At 42.5% G+C, this 17,391-nt stretch overlaps 1 protein-coding gene across 9 annotated transcripts; it reads left to right on the top strand.

Annotated features, from left to right (window-relative positions):
- Positions 1-208: 208 nt before the first annotated feature.
- Positions 209-17,272, top strand: LOC134860765 (sodium- and chloride-dependent GABA transporter 2-like). Of its 9 annotated transcripts, none has more exons than XM_063877563.1 (16): positions 3,718-3,824; positions 7,022-7,144; positions 7,838-8,082; positions 8,742-8,876; positions 11,212-11,352; positions 11,433-11,523; positions 11,604-11,736; positions 12,148-12,282; positions 12,359-12,462; positions 12,870-12,994; positions 13,087-13,199; positions 13,326-13,463; positions 13,753-13,855; positions 15,421-15,521; positions 15,611-15,781; positions 15,899-17,272. In XM_063877563.1, exons 3-16 carry the CDS (start codon positions 7,869-7,871, stop codon positions 16,043-16,045), a joined length of 1,851 nt encoding a protein of 616 aa, XP_063733633.1. In that variant the 5' UTR covers positions 3,718-3,824; positions 7,022-7,144; positions 7,838-7,868; the 3' UTR covers positions 16,046-17,272. The 9 variants fall into 9 exon arrangements, with proteins under 9 accessions (XP_063733636.1, XP_063733634.1, XP_063733633.1 ...); XM_063877567.1 differs by lacking the exon at positions 3,718-3,824 and adding an exon at positions 6,662-6,725 and having other exon boundaries at positions 7,861-8,082; XM_063877561.1 differs by lacking the exon at positions 3,718-3,824 and adding an exon at positions 6,674-6,725.
- The last annotated feature ends 119 nt before the right edge of the window (positions 17,273-17,391 follow it).

The raw sequence follows: 17,391 nt of genomic DNA, 5'->3' as shown, positions 1-17,391 counted from the left end.
TCTTAGAGATGTCACTCCCTTTAGCCTGTGATGTAAAATGTGTTGGAGCGTTATCAGGTAGAAGCAGCAAGTGTTAAATAGTGATGTCAATATAAATAGATTGCACAACTGGCGGAAAAATGCTCCTCATTGTAAATGTGTTACATGAAAGACCAGCTTATCAGCTCCTCCCCCCTTACCTGGCCTGACATTTAAGCACCAACTTGACTCACACCTGAGAAGACCTCAGAGAAGAGTGTCACCTTTCCACTGGTAAGTGCAAGATAAATATGTGTTTGTCAGTATGTATCTATTTAAAATGAAATTGTATTTTTGCAGGTAAATGTTAAGAGTTTAAATCAAGTCATGAGTCATGTCTGCAGACTTCAGTTTGCGCTGTGCGGTTTTATGATGTAAGCAATAAAATATATGCAATTTATGATCAAAGGTTGAATAAGAATTGAAATGACTCATGCAAATCTAAGGCATTATGATAATACTCCTGCAGTCACATACAGAGGGATTTGGTAGCAACAATATGTGTTAATAGTACTATTTTAGAAGAAAGGCTACTTATTATTGATTAAGTATGTTAGAGTTATTGTAAGTAAACAGTTAATATAACAACAACTCAGATGTTTAAATAAATGTAGGGAAGTGAAAAGACCAATATCTTTCTCTGAAATAAAAGTATTTGGTGCAATAAAATAAATATGAGAACAAGCACCTCAACATTTGATGTAAATGTATATTTCCACAAGTGTATAGCCTAGTGTTAGATAAGTCAACTGTCACACCCGTGAAGTTACCATTGATAAAAAAGCATTTCACTTAACTTGATATTTGACACCAGCAGCGGTGACTCACTGTCAGCCAACACCTGCATGACACAGCAAAATGTTACTACTAGTATCAACAATCGTCACAGGGAATTTGAATCCTTAACCATGTGATGAAGGGATCTGGGTTAATGAATAAACTAGAGTTCACTCAGGTATTGCACACTTTAAACATTGAAACTCGTGGACAATAAAAGCTAAAATAATTAACTTCGACTCTAATGATGACTTGAAGACAGGCAGTGATGATATGTGTTTGTAAGTCGACCCTGACGTTAGCATAGCAAGGGCTCCCTCTCACTGAGTGACCCATACGTAGTTTGTATTTTGAGAAGTTGTTTTGTTTCTATTGATGTTGAACATTTAAATCCTTCATCAATCTTCAGCTTGCTGTTGTATATCCTATCAGTCATTGTTGTTATGCAGTTTTGCCAAAAACCTGGTTTATAGAGTGTAACCAAGTCTTTCATTCACCTCTCCGCCCCGCTTCACCTCTCGGTGCTACTACAGCATGATGTCATTGGTGTTACAGCACACAGCTTTTATTTGTGGTCCCTGTTTAGCTGTATGGACTTTGTATCGCCTGCCAAAGCGGGACGCAGATGTTTCCAACTCTTTCTTGTGATCGGGGCACAGTGCTGAGGCAGCTCCTTGGATTTGGCGAAATGCTACTTTCTGTCATCACCATCTGGTGGGATTTTGGAGTGTGTTGAGCAATTGGACCCTTTGATGCTTATTTTGACCGAATAACTGAAACCAGTTATGCCGGCCCACACAGCACTGAAGAGTCTACTTGTAGTTCCTCTGTCAACGGGACATTACCTGACGCTTTGGGTTGTTTATGAACCATAACTGTGTACAAATGAGCTAATTTAGCAGCAGGGGGCTTGGTGTAGAGTTGTGACGAATGGAAATCAATATTACTTTACAATATTAATCATCCTCCAACATAACATCATGACTGTCATCAAGACTGTCAAAATCCTTGTTTTGTGTTTGTTGTTTCCAGTTTTCTTAGAAATGTTTTGTGCCTGTTGTAGTTTTCCTTCCTGTCTTTGGTTTTCCTTATGTCTGATTGTTTCGTGGTTGTCACCTGTTGCCCTCGTGTTTCTGCCTCCCTTGCCCAGCTGTGGCTTGTGTTGTGATTAGTGTCTTTGTATTTAGTCCTGCTTTCCCTTGTGTTCTTAGTCAGTTCGTTGTCGTCCTTCACGTACCAAGTGAAGTATTTTTCATGTCCCGGATTTCCTTAAACTTTGTGTTTTTGTTAATGGCTTTTTATAATAAAAGCAGGCTTTTTGTTGAAATTGGTATTCCATCTCCTAGTGCTGCACTTGGGTCCTAATTTTACCCCTCCCAAAGACACAGCTATGAGAAAAGGTCCTTCAAAGTTTTGCTGACAACCCTGGTATAGAAATTCAAAATCTGTCCATTTAAAGCAGTCAAATGTGACACTTTGCCATTTGCATTTGTGTGTGTTCTTTGAAACACCCTTCTGTTTTTCCCTGTAACACGGGCTGGTCAGCAAACCCAGGGGCCCCTCCACAAATCCCTACAGTGTGGCCCTTAGAACCCCTTGACCGAGGCGCTTAACCTCCATTAGGTCTCCCAGTGTCCAAGCGTACAAAACGCCTGGCTGAGGAATGCAAAAATCTCTCCAGTTAGAGTTGCCAAGCGCACAATGAATTAATTAAATGGGGTTATAATGGATGCGATGGCCTGTAATGATATAATTACCTCGCAGGTAGCCCAAAACGTTGCCACGATGCCAGTAAATTATTATTTTTGGGGTATAAAATTGAAACTTCTGTCCAGTTAATTCATCAACCTGCCTTCAAAGTTAGATTCCCACTGAGTTTTTTTTCTCCCTGGGGATGAAAAACAGGAGTCTTTGTATTTGCTGTCAGTCGCAGCGGAAAGGGAGTGGGGGGGGGGGGGGGGCTTATTATTTGATGTTTTGAGATAATCCAGTACTGCATTCCTCCCTGGGGCAACCACAGCCCAGAGTGTGAAGGTCTGGGAGTTTCAACCACATTAGATGCTTCAATCACTGTACAGCTGACTTGACTGAACTTCCACACTGACTCCTCTCCTTCACAAATCTTAATGCACATTAAAAGTTAAAACTATTCTATTTGCACCTATCCTTTTTTTACTTTTCTCTCTAGTTATCAAAGACGAACGACTTCTAAAAAAAAACCTATGGATTCAAACCGTAATTAAATGGGTGACCTGGGTGTAAATAGCACTGTCTACTACAGTATGGATACCTGGGTGCATGTGTCTCTGCTAATGCTAATGCTAATAATAGCCAATGTGGCTTTATACACCCGGGTGCAAATAGTGAACAATGCTATTTGCACAAATGCAAATAGCATGTTTGCTATTTATACTTGGGTGCTAATAGCGTTGTTCGCTATTTACACCCGGGTGCCGATAGCATTTACACTATTTACAAATTAAATAGTTGTTCACTATTGACACCCGGGTGCAAATAGCATCTGCCTTAAATTCATTTGTTTTTTAGGTATTTTTGTCGAACCGTTAAGAAAAATCTGACAATGTTCCGACACTTAGCTAAAGCATCAACTAAGCTGCTGTCATGGAGAGCCGCTGTGATACCCCTCTGTATAATGTGCTCTAAACATATCATGCAATACATTTTAAATATAGTGTACAGTTGTGTCACTATAGATATCACATGGGCAAACCAAGAGTTTCCGTTCACACAAAATAGCCATTGCTTATGATGCTCAAGGGTGCAAAGTAAATGTTGGGTGAAACAACGACTCTGACTCCCATGATGCTTTAGCCCTTATCTTCAGGCTCAGTGAGCTTCAGGAATCCTGTTTTTCTCAGGAAGCCTGTTTCATCACAGACGAAAACTGGTTAGGCTAAGGGAGAGGAGGACTGTACTCGCTTTCCTGTGAAATGATCCGACTGAACAGGTTCCTAATTATTCTCATTAAGGCGCTACATTGAAGGCTTAGAGAGAATCCACGTTAACAGGTAAGCTCAGCATAAGAGAGGCCTAGTAGTGAGTCACAGATTCTCAAGGTTAATTGTTGTATCATCCCTGTTGCGTGTTTTGATCTTATATTAATTTGTGCAACTATAATATGTGGGTTTAAAAATGTTGTGCAACTGAATTGGAGGCTCATTTTAAACTGAATTACTTATTTGGTCATCCCAGGAAGTAACATCTTCAAATCTAAGTGGTATAAATACAGACAAAAACATCTGTGTTGATGCAGTGAATACAAGCCTCTACTTAAAGGTTTAATTTTCGGTACAGAGAAAAGATGCTACATAGGTTTATTGTTACTCTGTTTTCATAAATCACATTCTTCATGTATCTTCATGTTTTAGTTTTGGCTTAAGCATGATAGGATATTCTGTGTGTTTAGCCCCTGTTGGTTTGAGTTTGGTTTGAAAATAGTGGAGGAATGAAAAGGCTTTATTGATCCGAAGATTGACTAGAATATAGCTGAAGTCTATTAATTACTTATTTGTCCTTCTTATTAAAAAATTTAGCAAATTCCTTCGAAAATATGTGAGAGAATGTAAAATGGCCATTCATCACAGCTCATGTTGACTGGCGTAAGCAGGGTAAAGATGGCTTAGGTTACACTTTGCATTCAAACATGCAGAAGATATTTTCATATAAACTAAGACCTACATTTCCAGTGGAGCCACACACATCTGACAGGTCTACCCACTGTGGTTAAAAGACTCACGTAGTGAATTGCCCCTTCAAAACATCCCATAAAATCTCCAGGAAAGATTATCAGCAGCAAATATCTGGCCTACCACAAACCTCGTGGGAGTCTTGTACAGTGTGGACATAAGGCCAGAGGTTACACTTAAAGGACTCCTCTTTTACAAGGTATGTTTTTCACATAGGTTGAAGAGGAAAGGGGGTTAAGCCGCAGGAATGTTTACCTATTTAGGACATGGGAAGTAGAGTACGGGAAGGAGTTAGAGGTCTGAAGTGGACGTCGTCTTTAAAAAAAGGGTTCAAATGAGGCAAGAAGACCACTTAAACTTTTTACAGTTTGTCTGACCTGAAGGCAGCAGATTAACTTCTGAGTGCTAGAAAAACAGAACGATCCTGCAAATATAAGATTACCTTCACCTTTCTGGTCTGATAGTTGGCGGACTGTAATCATATAAAAGGCGTTGTGTTGTCAAACATTCGTTACACATGGTCATTGCACTTAATTTAAGCCCCTTTTTCAAGCTATCAAACTTCATGTGCATCATGAAATAATACCACCCTTCATGATGCCATTCAACTACATTTTCTTGCAGTGTTTTGCCTACAGAGATTGCGCAATTCTTTAACATGTTGCTTGGTATAACAACTTGCGATTATACAACAGGATAGACGCATGTGACGACTTTCACAATGCATACCTTTGTATATCAGTGACCCACTGCCCTTGCCCTGGATGCCAGACACTAATAAAAGCGGCCGTAAAGCGCCCAGAAATTGTGTACGGCTATGGATGGTCTGAGTTAAACGCCGTGGCAACACGTTTACAGGCGCTGCAGGTTCGTCAGGAAGGAACAATGGCGACTGTATTGAAGGGTCCTTAACGCTGGATTTTTATTTGGCCCCTGGGAGGCAAAGCAGACTCTGCGTTTGGAGAGCCGTCGTGTAAGTGGAGTGCACACGTGTAGGAATTTGTGCATTGTATATGATTGCAAGACTTTTTACCACTTCCTGACTCCTGGCCCTTGACTTCTAGGTTGTTGTTTTTTCTTGGAGGGGGGGGGGGGGATTTCTTCTTCTAATGAAGAGGACAGAAGTCAATTCTAACTTTAACAATTTAGTAAATCTGTTCTTATGCTTGATGGATGTCATTTCCATTACACAAGGGGAAATGGAACTGAACTGCTTCTTATATAATGATATTATTGTATTAGCACTAGTAGTTTGTTTGGTACATTATGTGCTCTACTTGTTATTGTTTTTTTATTTGAGGGTTTTTAATTGAGTACAATGATTACTTTTGCATGTGATTTACACACTTACTAATATAACCTAATATGTCCATGCAGTGGAATGTAATTTCTGAATGGAGCAGACTGCTAGCTGGAGCCTAGACTCTTTTTTTTTTACTTTGGCTATAAATGCTCAGCTGAATGAGCACAGGCAATGACACAGCCCATAAAATGTGCTAAGAGCAGCTCGAGTTGGCCTAAATGGTTCAGACGCCGAGACCATTTATAGGACAGAGTCCACAATAGGGACCTGAAGTCTCAGCATTGACCGTTATGCATAGACGAAAAAACAGCAGCTTAAATATATAACACAGCATGTACTTGGAAAGGATTACCATGCATCAAAAGAAACACACCCAAATAAAATAATGGAACACAATTTCAATACATAAGTACTATAAATTAAACTTCAATATTTCAATGTTTATACTTTATACTTCTATTCACCACCATTTATTAGCAAATATTGTGTGGTTCCTCTACGTTTACTTAAAAGCTTTAGCCTAGTTACTAGTGAGACTGCAGATTTGGATTATTCACACAAAATGTATACATTATGACGTAAATTAATCTACCCTGCAGTTTATAAAATTAAATTAGCTCCACCTTTACCAACTGCCAGGGGTTATTATGGTCATTATAATCTGCAAATATGCGTCAATACTTTTGGATTTTTAGTTCATTACTATTGCGTAAATTTTCGATGTTATGTAATATATAAATAAATGTTTCATAACCGTTGATTGTCATCGTTGAATAACGCTTTTATTGCTGGTTGGCATCGGGATCCACGCGCCAGGTTGGACCAATCTAAGTGGGTCTTTTCCGACCGGTCAGGATTAAACCATCTGATCAGTAGGGTGGGGGGTGTTCGTTGTGCAGAGACCTACAGGAAACACCGAGGTAGGCAATGAAATGTCGAATTCAAAGCGATTTATCCTTTCCTTCGAAATACCAGGTTAAGATTTAATAACAGGTTATCTCTTTTTCATGTCATATTTTCATTTATTTTGAGCATTATTTCACCACTCCTCCGCAGAGATAGCGTAGCCGTTAGAGAGTGTTACATGTGTAACTTACGACGAACTGTATGGATAACTGGACCTGTAAATTGTGACATTTGTGAAATGCGTTGCTACCGTTATCACGCCATGTCATTTTTAATATATATCTCATTCATTATGTGTCGGTGAAAATAGAGGGTTGATTACGACAGCCGGCTCGTGGTCTGTGTATCACATGGCACGGAAGGGGGAGAAGAAGGAGGAAGAGAGAGAGTGACTGAGAGGAGGTCAATAAACGTTCACATCAAAAAATAAAAGGTACAAAGTGGCTCAAAATGTTATCACCAAACCCTGCTGTAACCCTTGCTTCCATTATGGAATTGAAACAATGGAAATAACATAGCATATTAAAGACAAAGCACATATAAGATATGTCTGCTTTTGTTCTAAAACATGCCAGGAAATGACCCCCATGTGAAACAACAACAGGATGAAGATCATTATCAACAGACAAGTGTTGGAATAAAACACACCTATAAAAACGTGTGAAATAGGGTGTAATGACATTTCTAGATGCAGAAATACAATAAGGTAAAGTAATTAAAGGAAAGAAAGCATTAGAAAAAAACAATAGCTCAGCTCCAATATGTGAATTGCAGCTTGAATTACACCTGTTATTGTCAGACTAAGGACTGCAAAAGTGTGTATTTTATGAAATAGTTTTGTGAGAGATATAGCCTTTAGGCAGATGGTAAAGCGGAAATCATCAAAAATGGTCCTTGAGAGTGCTGCAGGGTGCAGATAAAGTACGCACACCCATGTAGGTTCGTCCTTGAGACACACATGACAGATAAGTGAGGCAGCTAGACCAACTGCCAAAACAAAACCCAAATTCTTGTTAAATAACCCGACTGCAACGATGTGAGTGAAACCTGCTTCTTGCCCCTTTTTTTATCAACTTTATCTGTCATCTTATGCATTTGTTTACATACTACTTTTTCTTTTATTCAGGGGTCTGTGTGTGTCTTTGCCAGATCCAGTGATGGCCGACCAGCTGCCTCGAGAGCAAGGAGACCCGTTGCTGAATACATTCCAACAAGGGAGCCTCCCCAACGGCATAAAATCCTCCAAAGACGGCCTCCATGCAAGGGGACAGTGGGCCAGCAAGGCGGAGTTCCTCCTGGCCGTTGCGGGGCAGATCATCGGCCTGGGCAACGTCTGGAGGTTCCCTTATCTCTGCTACAAGAATGGAGGAGGTAAAGTGTGAAGGAGCTCGAAAGTAGTGAATGTTTTTTCCTGTTAATTGCAGGGGTTTCTTGTGGGTGTTTTTCTTTTGTGTAATTTGTGATGTAGGGCGATTAAAAGACAATAGTATTATTTAAAACTGGGGATGAACCTTTGCAAGATGTTTGGTAGAGCTGGGTATTGTATTTTTACACCTATGATATAAGTTCTCATGTATGTGTTTATCACAGTTTCTTAAATAAATTTGTCCATTAATTAAGGGAGTCCTAGTTAATATTGTTAGGGTTAAATTGGTTGTAAGGTTCAGATTTCTTTTGAAGTTCCCTTTTTAGGCCTTCTTTGTTTACTTCCTGGCCATAGTGACTTCCCTATGAAACACTTGTGTTACCATTCGCTAGCGCTCCGACAAGGGAGGGGACATCTCTAAGCAGTTGACTAATCACAACAGAACCAGCCAGCTAACCAATTAGAGCAGACTGGCTGCAGCACAGCGTAGTCTGAGAAAAATAAAGAGCTTTTTGAACATTAAAGCATGGAAACATGTCACAGTAGAGACACTAAATACGATATGAAACAGAAACTGAGCATTATATGTCCACTTTGAAACTGCGCCAGATATTGGGTTGAATGTTATCATAATAAAGACATTTCTGTTTGTGTGTGTGCCCAGGTGTGTTCTTCGTGCCCTACCTGTTGTTCCTGGTGCTGTGCGGCATCCCCCTCTTCCTCCTGGAGACCTCACTGGGACAGTTCACCAGCCTTGGGGGGGTCAGCGCCTGGAGGACCATGTGCCCGTTATTTGGAGGTACGCTGATCCGAATATGTCGTCTGTAGACCCGCTTAGGCAGCAGCTTTGCATAATTTACCTAGCTACGTAAATGGCTGTCACAAAAAAAGATATCATTGAGGTTAAAAGAACAAATGTATGTTAAAAGAAGCCAACATCTCTAGGCCTGTTTGATTCTTCACGGTTTTATCCCCTGGTTTTCCTCAGTACTGATGCAAGAGCTCAAAGCATTCCTAAGTTCACATCAATACAAAACCCATATTTACAATCTGACACCAATCAGGATATTTGGCATGCTCTGCTTGCTGCATGTGTGTGCAGCACATATTCAATCTCAGCTTGTGTGTCAAAACAATTCAAGTGTGCAGAAGCCAACTAAAATAAATAAACACACACTTTGAAGTTGCATGCTTTGGTTTCATGCTATGGATCGCAGATTAACTTTACTCACCATCAGACCGGTGAAACAGAGCCGGCTGAAATCAGTGCTTTAGAGGAGAAATAAAACAGTGCAGAGGATCCAAAACCTTGAAGAAATTCTAACAGTATGGATGGTGGAAATGCAATAAAATTAAGAAGAAATGTGCACAGTTTTCATCACTCCGCCCATACAGGAACCACAGAGGACTTTGATCTCATGATCCCAGGCTGTGTTTATTTATAGGTGCAGCTGAAAGACACATTGGGGGTTAAATTATAGGAATACCAACAGCATCCTTCAATATCCCTATGTCACTGAATAATTTTGCATTTAAAGAATTAAAAAATGGCAAGACTATCCTTTTTCTGTGCTAAAAATGAGGTGGAACACTGAAGCATGTCACAGTAGAGGCACAACACACAAATATGAACCTGGAAATAAGCACAATATGTATTTAATTCAGAAATCTGCAACATTTTAACACAAAATGTAAATCTTAACGTCCAGAAAACACCCCAATGTTGAGTTGGTGTGCATGTGCAGCAGTAGCATGCCACTTTGACCACCTGGGAAGCACATTGTAAACAGAATATTTTGACTTGTTTAGTGGCAAATATGTGCTGCTCATATGGAACACAGATGCCCGAACATGAGTTACCAGTGTTATGAGAAAAATTGCCTTGGAAATACCATGTGTTTTAGCGCAGGGACGAGCTATGCTAAGAATACGTGGCACATCCTCGAGCAATGTGTTTGTATACACACAAACAAAGAGCTGCTTCTGTAAGAAACCCTCACATTTAATATGGCATCATCAGATAGAAGCCTGAATTTCATTAGAGGAGACCACAACCAGCCATTTGTCTCGGCAAACAGCCCACACGCTCTAACCCACTCAAAGCCTCACAAGATCCATCATTCTTCCGCAATGAAGATATACTAGATGTGGGCTGCAAGTCGAGTGTGTCAATGAATGGATGCTCTCATTTGAAGCTCTTGGAACTGATAATAGAAAATGCTTTGAAGCTTGTTTATTTGTGTAACTGTGCCGCGTGTCAGCTGACGATACGATCAACAAAAGTTTAGATGTAATTAAATTACTGTCAAAGAGCAGATTCATGTTCAAGATCTGCCCGTGTAAATCAACACACCCCGTATCGGTCTGTCTGCGCTGTAGCATGAATCGCTTGCAGGTTTGATATGTATTCATGACTAATCACTCCCAATGATGTATCATAAACACATGGGTTTCTATAAAACAGGAAGGATAGTTATGTGACACACATTTTATAATGAGTAAGCACCTACAAAAGAATACATTGATAGCATTCATTATTAAAGTCTCCACGGTGACCTCAGATTGCATGCACACACAAATCACAGGACCAAGTTCTTCTTTAATAAACTACAGATTGCAAAACAAAAAGATGAATGATAAATACGTAAGTATAACGACAGACTTGACGGACCGTGTGAGTCCAAGGAGAATCAGTAAATTATTATTTATCATCTACCGTATTAGCAGCAGCAATCCTAATTTCCTAATTATTAACAGCAAAACACATTTGTTTTTAAATTATCTTCAAATCATTAAGCACCGGTATTAGTATCATTATTAATGTTGTATTATTATTATTATTACTATTGTTGTTATTATTATTATTAAAAAGTCATACGAATCCAAAGAGAAAAGATGCTTTATGCCGGATTTTAACTAATTCTTCAAGCAGGTACACACATAACTATTGCATATACTCATAACATATCAAAGTACAGATCTATAAAATATAATACAGTACAAATATAATTACATTTCAGTTAAAAACTCAAATGACAGTCGCGTTTATGTTGTAGGATGTTTGAGTCTGTGTTTATTAGCTCCTCAGAGTGTGTTAAGCAGTGCTTTAATGAACTCTTACGGTGTTTCTGCAGGTCTGGGCTACGCCAGCCAGGTGATGATCCTGCACGGCTGTGTTTACTACATCGTCATCCTAGCCTGGGCCCTCTTCTACCTCTCCTACAGCTTCCAGGCGGAGCTGCCCTGGTCGCACTGTAACAACACGTGGAACACAGGTCAGTAAAGAACGGACATTAAGAAAAGCGTGTGTCACTTTGAGGCCGCTGTGTAAAACCTGCTGTGTGTTCTCTTGCAGAGGCGTGTGTGGTGTTCGAACGCCACAACCAGACGGCCGTCGTGAGCAGCCTACCGGAGAACGCCACCTCCTCCGTCATGGAGTTCTGGGAGTGAGTGAAGCTCTGTTTCTTACTTCTTTAAAGTGCGACTGATCATGCACTGACTGTGTGTGTGTGTGTGTGTGTTGTAGACGAGAGGTGCTCCGTCTCTCCAGCAGTTTAGACGAGCTGGGTCCAATCAGCTGGAAGCTCGCCCTGTGTCTCGCCATTGTCTGGCTGGTGTGTTACTTCTGTGTGTGGAAGGGGGTCAAGTCTACGGGAAAGGTGAGCGGGAAAACACACTGACCTCATCGCGCCCCCAAATCCTGAAATATACCTTAAACAGAGAAGTCTGCTGACAGATTGTCGCCATTAACGCGAGCCAGACGGCTGGGCATGAATCTTCTTTTTTATTTCCCCCGTCTCCTCTGAGTGCAGAGAGTACAAGGTCATAAAAACAGCCGGTAGCCTCTCAGGAGTTTTACTCAAGGGCTTTTCATCAGGGCGGTGTGAGGCACGTTGAGGGCCCTGTCCACATAGCGTCTTTCTTTCAAGGGGCCCCATTATTCCCTTCCCAGCTTTCGAAAGGGACAGCAGTATAAACCCTTGTGAGACTCCCATCTTTCCGGGGTTTTAGTGTTTCTCTGCCCTGTTTGAGGACACTCACCACTTCCTCCCACCCTGTGTGTGTCGCAGGTGGTGTACCTGACAGCCACCTTCCCGTACGCCATGCTGCTTGTGCTGCTGGTGCGCGGGGCCACGCTGCCCGGAGCCACGCAGGGCATCGTCTTCTACCTCAAACCAAACATCACCCGCCTGGCAGACCCACAGGTACAGAGGTTTCAATATTTTGAAACTCTCTTTAATTAAACCCAAATGCTAATGCATGCCTCCTCTCTCTCTCTAGGTATGGATGGATGCAGGCACCCAGGTATTTTTCTCATACGGAATCTGTTTGGGGAGTCTCACGGCCCTCGGCAGTTACAACAAATACAACAACGACTGCTATAAGTGAGACCCTTTTGTTACACACACACACACACACACACACACACACACACACACACACACACACACACGCAGACTCATTGAAATGTAAGATGTAAGCTCCTGCTGGTCAGATGGCTTCCAGGAGGAATGGCTGGAATGGAGAGAGAAAACACACCGAAACAGCCACACCTTAAAGAAAAGCCCTCGCTGCCATGTTTCCCACACTCTGTAGACACACACACACACACACACACACACACACACACACACACACACACACACACACAGAAAGCACTTGGCTTGGATTTACAGTACCACTTGACAGCGCCACAATACATCACCAAGTGGATTCTGTTACAGGCCCTATTCAACATGCGCTTCCTCAAGTTGGGTCTTCCCATTCAATAATTGCTCCTATTGCCCTCCAGGGACTCTTTCCTCCTGTGCCTCCTGAACAGCGTCACCAGTTTCCTGGCAGGTTTCGCCATCTTCTCCGTGCTGGGCTTCATGGCTGAAGAGCAGGGGGTGGACATAGCCTCTGTGGCCCAGTCAGGTGAAGCAAGGCCGGGGGTGGAAACAGCAGAAGGATTTTTCTGTGTAAATAAAACATATTAAAGGCGTTTGTTTATTTTTTCCTCCTCTCAGGGCCCGGCCTTGCCTTCATTGCCTACCCGAGGGCGGTCGCCATGATGCCTGTACCCCAACTGTGGGCCGTGTGCTTCTTCCTCATGATCATCATGCTGGGGCTGGACACACAGGTAGACACACACATTAATTCATTTGAGTGTGTGTTACTTCTGTAAGACGGGTTTTTTGGCGTAATGTACGCGTTTTTCATTTCCACAATTGGTCACTACATGCAGTATCTCCCCTCTGTCCCCCAGTTTGTGAGTCTGGAGGCCCTGATGACGTCGGTGACGGACCTTTACCCGAATCTGATCCGACGGGGCCACCGAAGAGAGCTGCTGCTGCTCTTCATCTGCATCATCTGTTTCCTGCTCGGCCTGGTCATGGTCACGCCCGTAAGTCCGACCCCTACCTTTACCCCTTATGTTTTTAAAGCAAGCCAGCTTTATCAACCCTTACTCGCCAAAGAAACAGTTTTTAAGCTTTTGAATGAACTTTAACACATTTTCAGGCAAGAACTAACCATTTAGATTATAAATATGTAATGCGTTTATCCAAATGACACATAATTGGGAATTTACATCAATGTTTGCCGCTGTAAGATGTGCTAAACCAGAAAAGCTAACACGAACAGGCCGGAGCTACACAAGGTGAATTGAATAATGTACTCTCTTTTGTGTCCAGGGGGGGCTGTATGTGTTCCAGATCTACGACCATTTCTCCTGCAGCGGAGCCAGCCTGCTGCTGCTCTCCATCTTCCAGTCACTCGCCATCGGCTGGGTCTACGGTACAGACCTCTTCTCCCCTCCTCTCCTTTACACCTTCCTTTTCTCCTTGCTAATCGTCTCCTCTTATTCTCTCCCACCCTTTATTTCCCTTCTTTATTCTCTCTTTTCTACACTCGCTTAACCTAAGACACGTTTTCATGTATAAAACATCCTACCTGACTATTTAATGCCTGCAGTTAATGAAATTCCTAAACACCGGAGCTTATTAGTCTAACAAAAGGCCTAATAAATCTTAGGTTGATGGCTGTCAGTACTCATAGAAAATATATAAAGACAGAACAGTGCCAAGAATTAATGAAAGCCGTTCCTAAAATCTGATTAACGCACACACTCCACTTCCTCCCCCCCTCCCGCATTCCTGCTGCAGTCAGTAGACAGTATATTAACATGGCTGCTGCTACCCACTGTTGTAAGGAGATTGGCTCCTCGCCAGGCCCCTGTCTGTCTCCTCCAGGCCCTAAATCAGCCCCCGGGCCCCGTCGCCTCTCAGTCTCTGGCCGGCGGCCCCAGGGAGCCCCTATCCCAGCCAGACCTGGGGCTCTACAGCATTTACACAAAAAAGAAAACATTGTTTGTTTGAGAGTGAGATGAGAGGAATGCGCCACACATCAGGACAGCGTAATAAGAGTGCTGAGAGATGATTAACGGAGCAGGAATTGAGTCCCAGAGAAGGTGTGAGCAGTGCCAGCGCAGGTGATAACAAATGAGCAGAGTGTGTGTTAGTGTGTGTGAAATATGAATACCGAGGAAGCCTGTTTTTATGGCTGTCGCAGCAGGAGGAGAGTGGAGCAGCACAGTGGAGGAGAGGGGCGTTAAGAGGACTGGGTAACAGGAGGAGAGTTCACCTCCATCCCCCACCACCTTTATCACTGTGGGGTTTTAGTTCAGTTCTTATGATGCTCTCTCCACAGGTTTGGCTATTTTAAGAACGGGACACCTACTTTAACCATCCTTTTTGTCACTCGATTGGACCAAGTTACATTTCCTTATCACTCTAGCACAAGTCTGGTTTGAGTTTGGGCAGATTAACGTAAAGCGTCTTCCCTTTTGTTTTCAATTAGGCTCTCATACATGTAGAAGGAGTCATAAGTGCTGCGACCTGTGGCAGACTTGGCAGGGCAATTACACTATTGTAATATATAACCCATAAACAGCCACAAAAGCACATACATGAGCACAGATAAAAGCTAATCGGCACAGATAATTAGAACAATGATATAACCCTTCAACATATATCTTTAGAGATGTCTTTAATAATCATTTTTGAGTTTTATTTAATTATATCTCCAGTTAATCTCCATTCGATCTTAATGAGACATTAAACTACATAGATACTGCTGCTGCGTCTTCCTAGAAACTAAGAAAAGTCACTTTAAAGTAATGTTTTCTTTGCCAGGTCCGTGTTCTCGTGCTCTGTTGATGGTGGTGGATATTGGCAGGAGACAGCATCCCAAGCATAGTTAGCCACCGCCACCAAAAACAACAAAGCAGCTCTTATCCAGACCATGATTTCTAACCAAACCAAAGCTCTCGTGGTGAAGGAAGTTTGTCTTTTCGTCCACAGGAGCCGAGCGCTTCAGTTCCAACATAAGGGATATGACCGGCTACACCCCCCTGCCCGTCTTCAAGCTGTGCTGGAAATACCTGACCCCGGCTGTGTGCACCGTGAGTGACCTCCATCCCCTTTTCAGGGTGTAGTGTATATTCCAACACATTTTGTACTGAGGCACTGGTCTCCTCCTTTATGCCCCCAGGCCACCTTTGTGTTCTCACTGGTCAGCTGGTCTCCATTAAACCTCGGGAAAGGTCTGGTGGCTCCGGCCTGGGCCACCACGCTGGGCTGGCTCCTGACGCTCTCCTCCGTCTCCCTGCTCCCCATCTGGGCCATCTACGCCATGGCCACCACCCCGGGAACCCTGCCCCAGGTATAACCCTCGCTTTCATTCATTTACTACCATATCTCCCCCTCAAAATACAAGTCAAACTGGTATATCAACTCATTTTAATCAACTAACTGTGACCTTTGACCCCACCCCCCCCAGCGCTTCCATCGTCTGTGCAGCCCTGCTGAAAACTCCTCCCTGGCCCTCCACTACTCCCCCTCAGGGCTCCCCTACATCCCTGCCCTGCCCCTGAGCGAGAAGCAGAAGGAGCCGATCACAGACATCCTCCATGATCGTTTGACCTGAACAAAACAAATGCCGGACTTACATTGGATGCTGGTCAGCCAATCAGGTGTGGCGAAGGAGAGGGGTTGTAGTTTTGAGGGTAACCCTGCTGGGTGCCAACTATGGGCTGGCTCCTCATTTCTACACTAAATATGATCACTGAAGCCTGTCAAAGAAAAGCTCCAAGTATGAACATTTTACAGTTGAACTTGTTTACCACAGAAATCTGAATGTTTTGGATATTTACCATCGTGCTAAAGTCAAACGTCACACTTAAAGAGGCCTTTAAAGGGGGTTCCCTTTCTGGTGTGTCTTATGTATGTTTCTGTGCATGTAAATGGTCTGCAAAGGCTAAAATCTCCCCCCCCCCCGCCCCCGACTGAAACGTCTCCATTGGATTGTTTACTCCCAGAACATAATGACATCACGATGTAACACTCACACTTCTATCGGCTAGCGGTCGGGACATCTCGAAGCAGTTAACTAATAACAACAGAGCCGGCGAACTAACCAATCAGAGCAGACTGGGCTCTGGTTTCAGACAGAGGGTGAAAAGAGGTGCTGCAGCACAGGCAGTATGAGAAAAATAAAGAGCTTTCTGAACATTAAAGCATGGAGACATGTCCCAGTAGAGGAACAGTATGCAAATATTAACCAGAAAATGATCGTAAAAGGGCCCCTTTAATGCAAACTATGCGAACGCCACCTGAATGCACTGAGCTTGCTTAACCCTTAAACCCTGAAACCAGCAACCAAAATGATAAACGCAACACTCCTACCTGCTTATCATCTATAGCTCTCCTCTTGAATCACTGTACTCGTAGACCATTTAATCACAGCTCCCATCTGAGGCACAGGAGGCTGATTCATATTGATGCTCTCTATTCCTGCTGGCATTTCTCAGTGAGTTGGCCTCCCACTTTACTCTCTATGAGAGATCACTGCATGCTTAACATGTGTAGTTCTGTTCGGGTACTGCTCACCGCCGTTGACTCCATGAGTCAGGCCTTTACACAGCGATGTGTCCGGATTACTTTGCACCATTTCATAGAGTTCAAATGGTTCATAACATGCCTTACACCCAGATACAACTGCCAATATATCAACTTGTTAACAAATTGACTGAAATGTGCGGTCAAATTTTAATACTTATCTTTGTTCTTAAGTTGGTTTTGATTTGTTAGCAGCTGTCTCAAATGCACAAGTCTAAATTGCAGTTGCTGCTGAATAAAAGGCGTTATTACGATATATCCGCACTGTACCATAAAACTATTAACTATTTATCAACATACATCATGACACAACCTGCATATATTTACAACATATTTAAATATGGCTGCTGCTGCTGTGTAGACAAACCAATCCAT

The sequence above is a fragment of the Eleginops maclovinus genome, chromosome 24, assembly GCF_036324505.1.
Source record: "Eleginops maclovinus isolate JMC-PN-2008 ecotype Puerto Natales chromosome 24, JC_Emac_rtc_rv5, whole genome shotgun sequence".
Classification (NCBI taxonomy): domain Eukaryota; kingdom Metazoa; phylum Chordata; class Actinopteri; order Perciformes; family Eleginopidae; genus Eleginops; species Eleginops maclovinus.
This window is presented reverse-complemented; position numbering and strand designations above follow the sequence as displayed.

Coding starts and splice junctions, on each gene's coding strand:
- LOC134860765 (XM_063877560.1), top strand. Junction 11,353..11,432: donor TAACAACACGTGGAACACAG/GTCAGTAAAGAA, acceptor GTTCTCTTGCAG/AGGCGTGTGTGGTGTTCGAA. Junction 12,995..13,086: donor AGCCTCTGTGGCCCAGTCAG/GTGAAGCAAGGC, acceptor TCCTCCTCTCAG/GGCCCGGCCTTGCCTTCATT.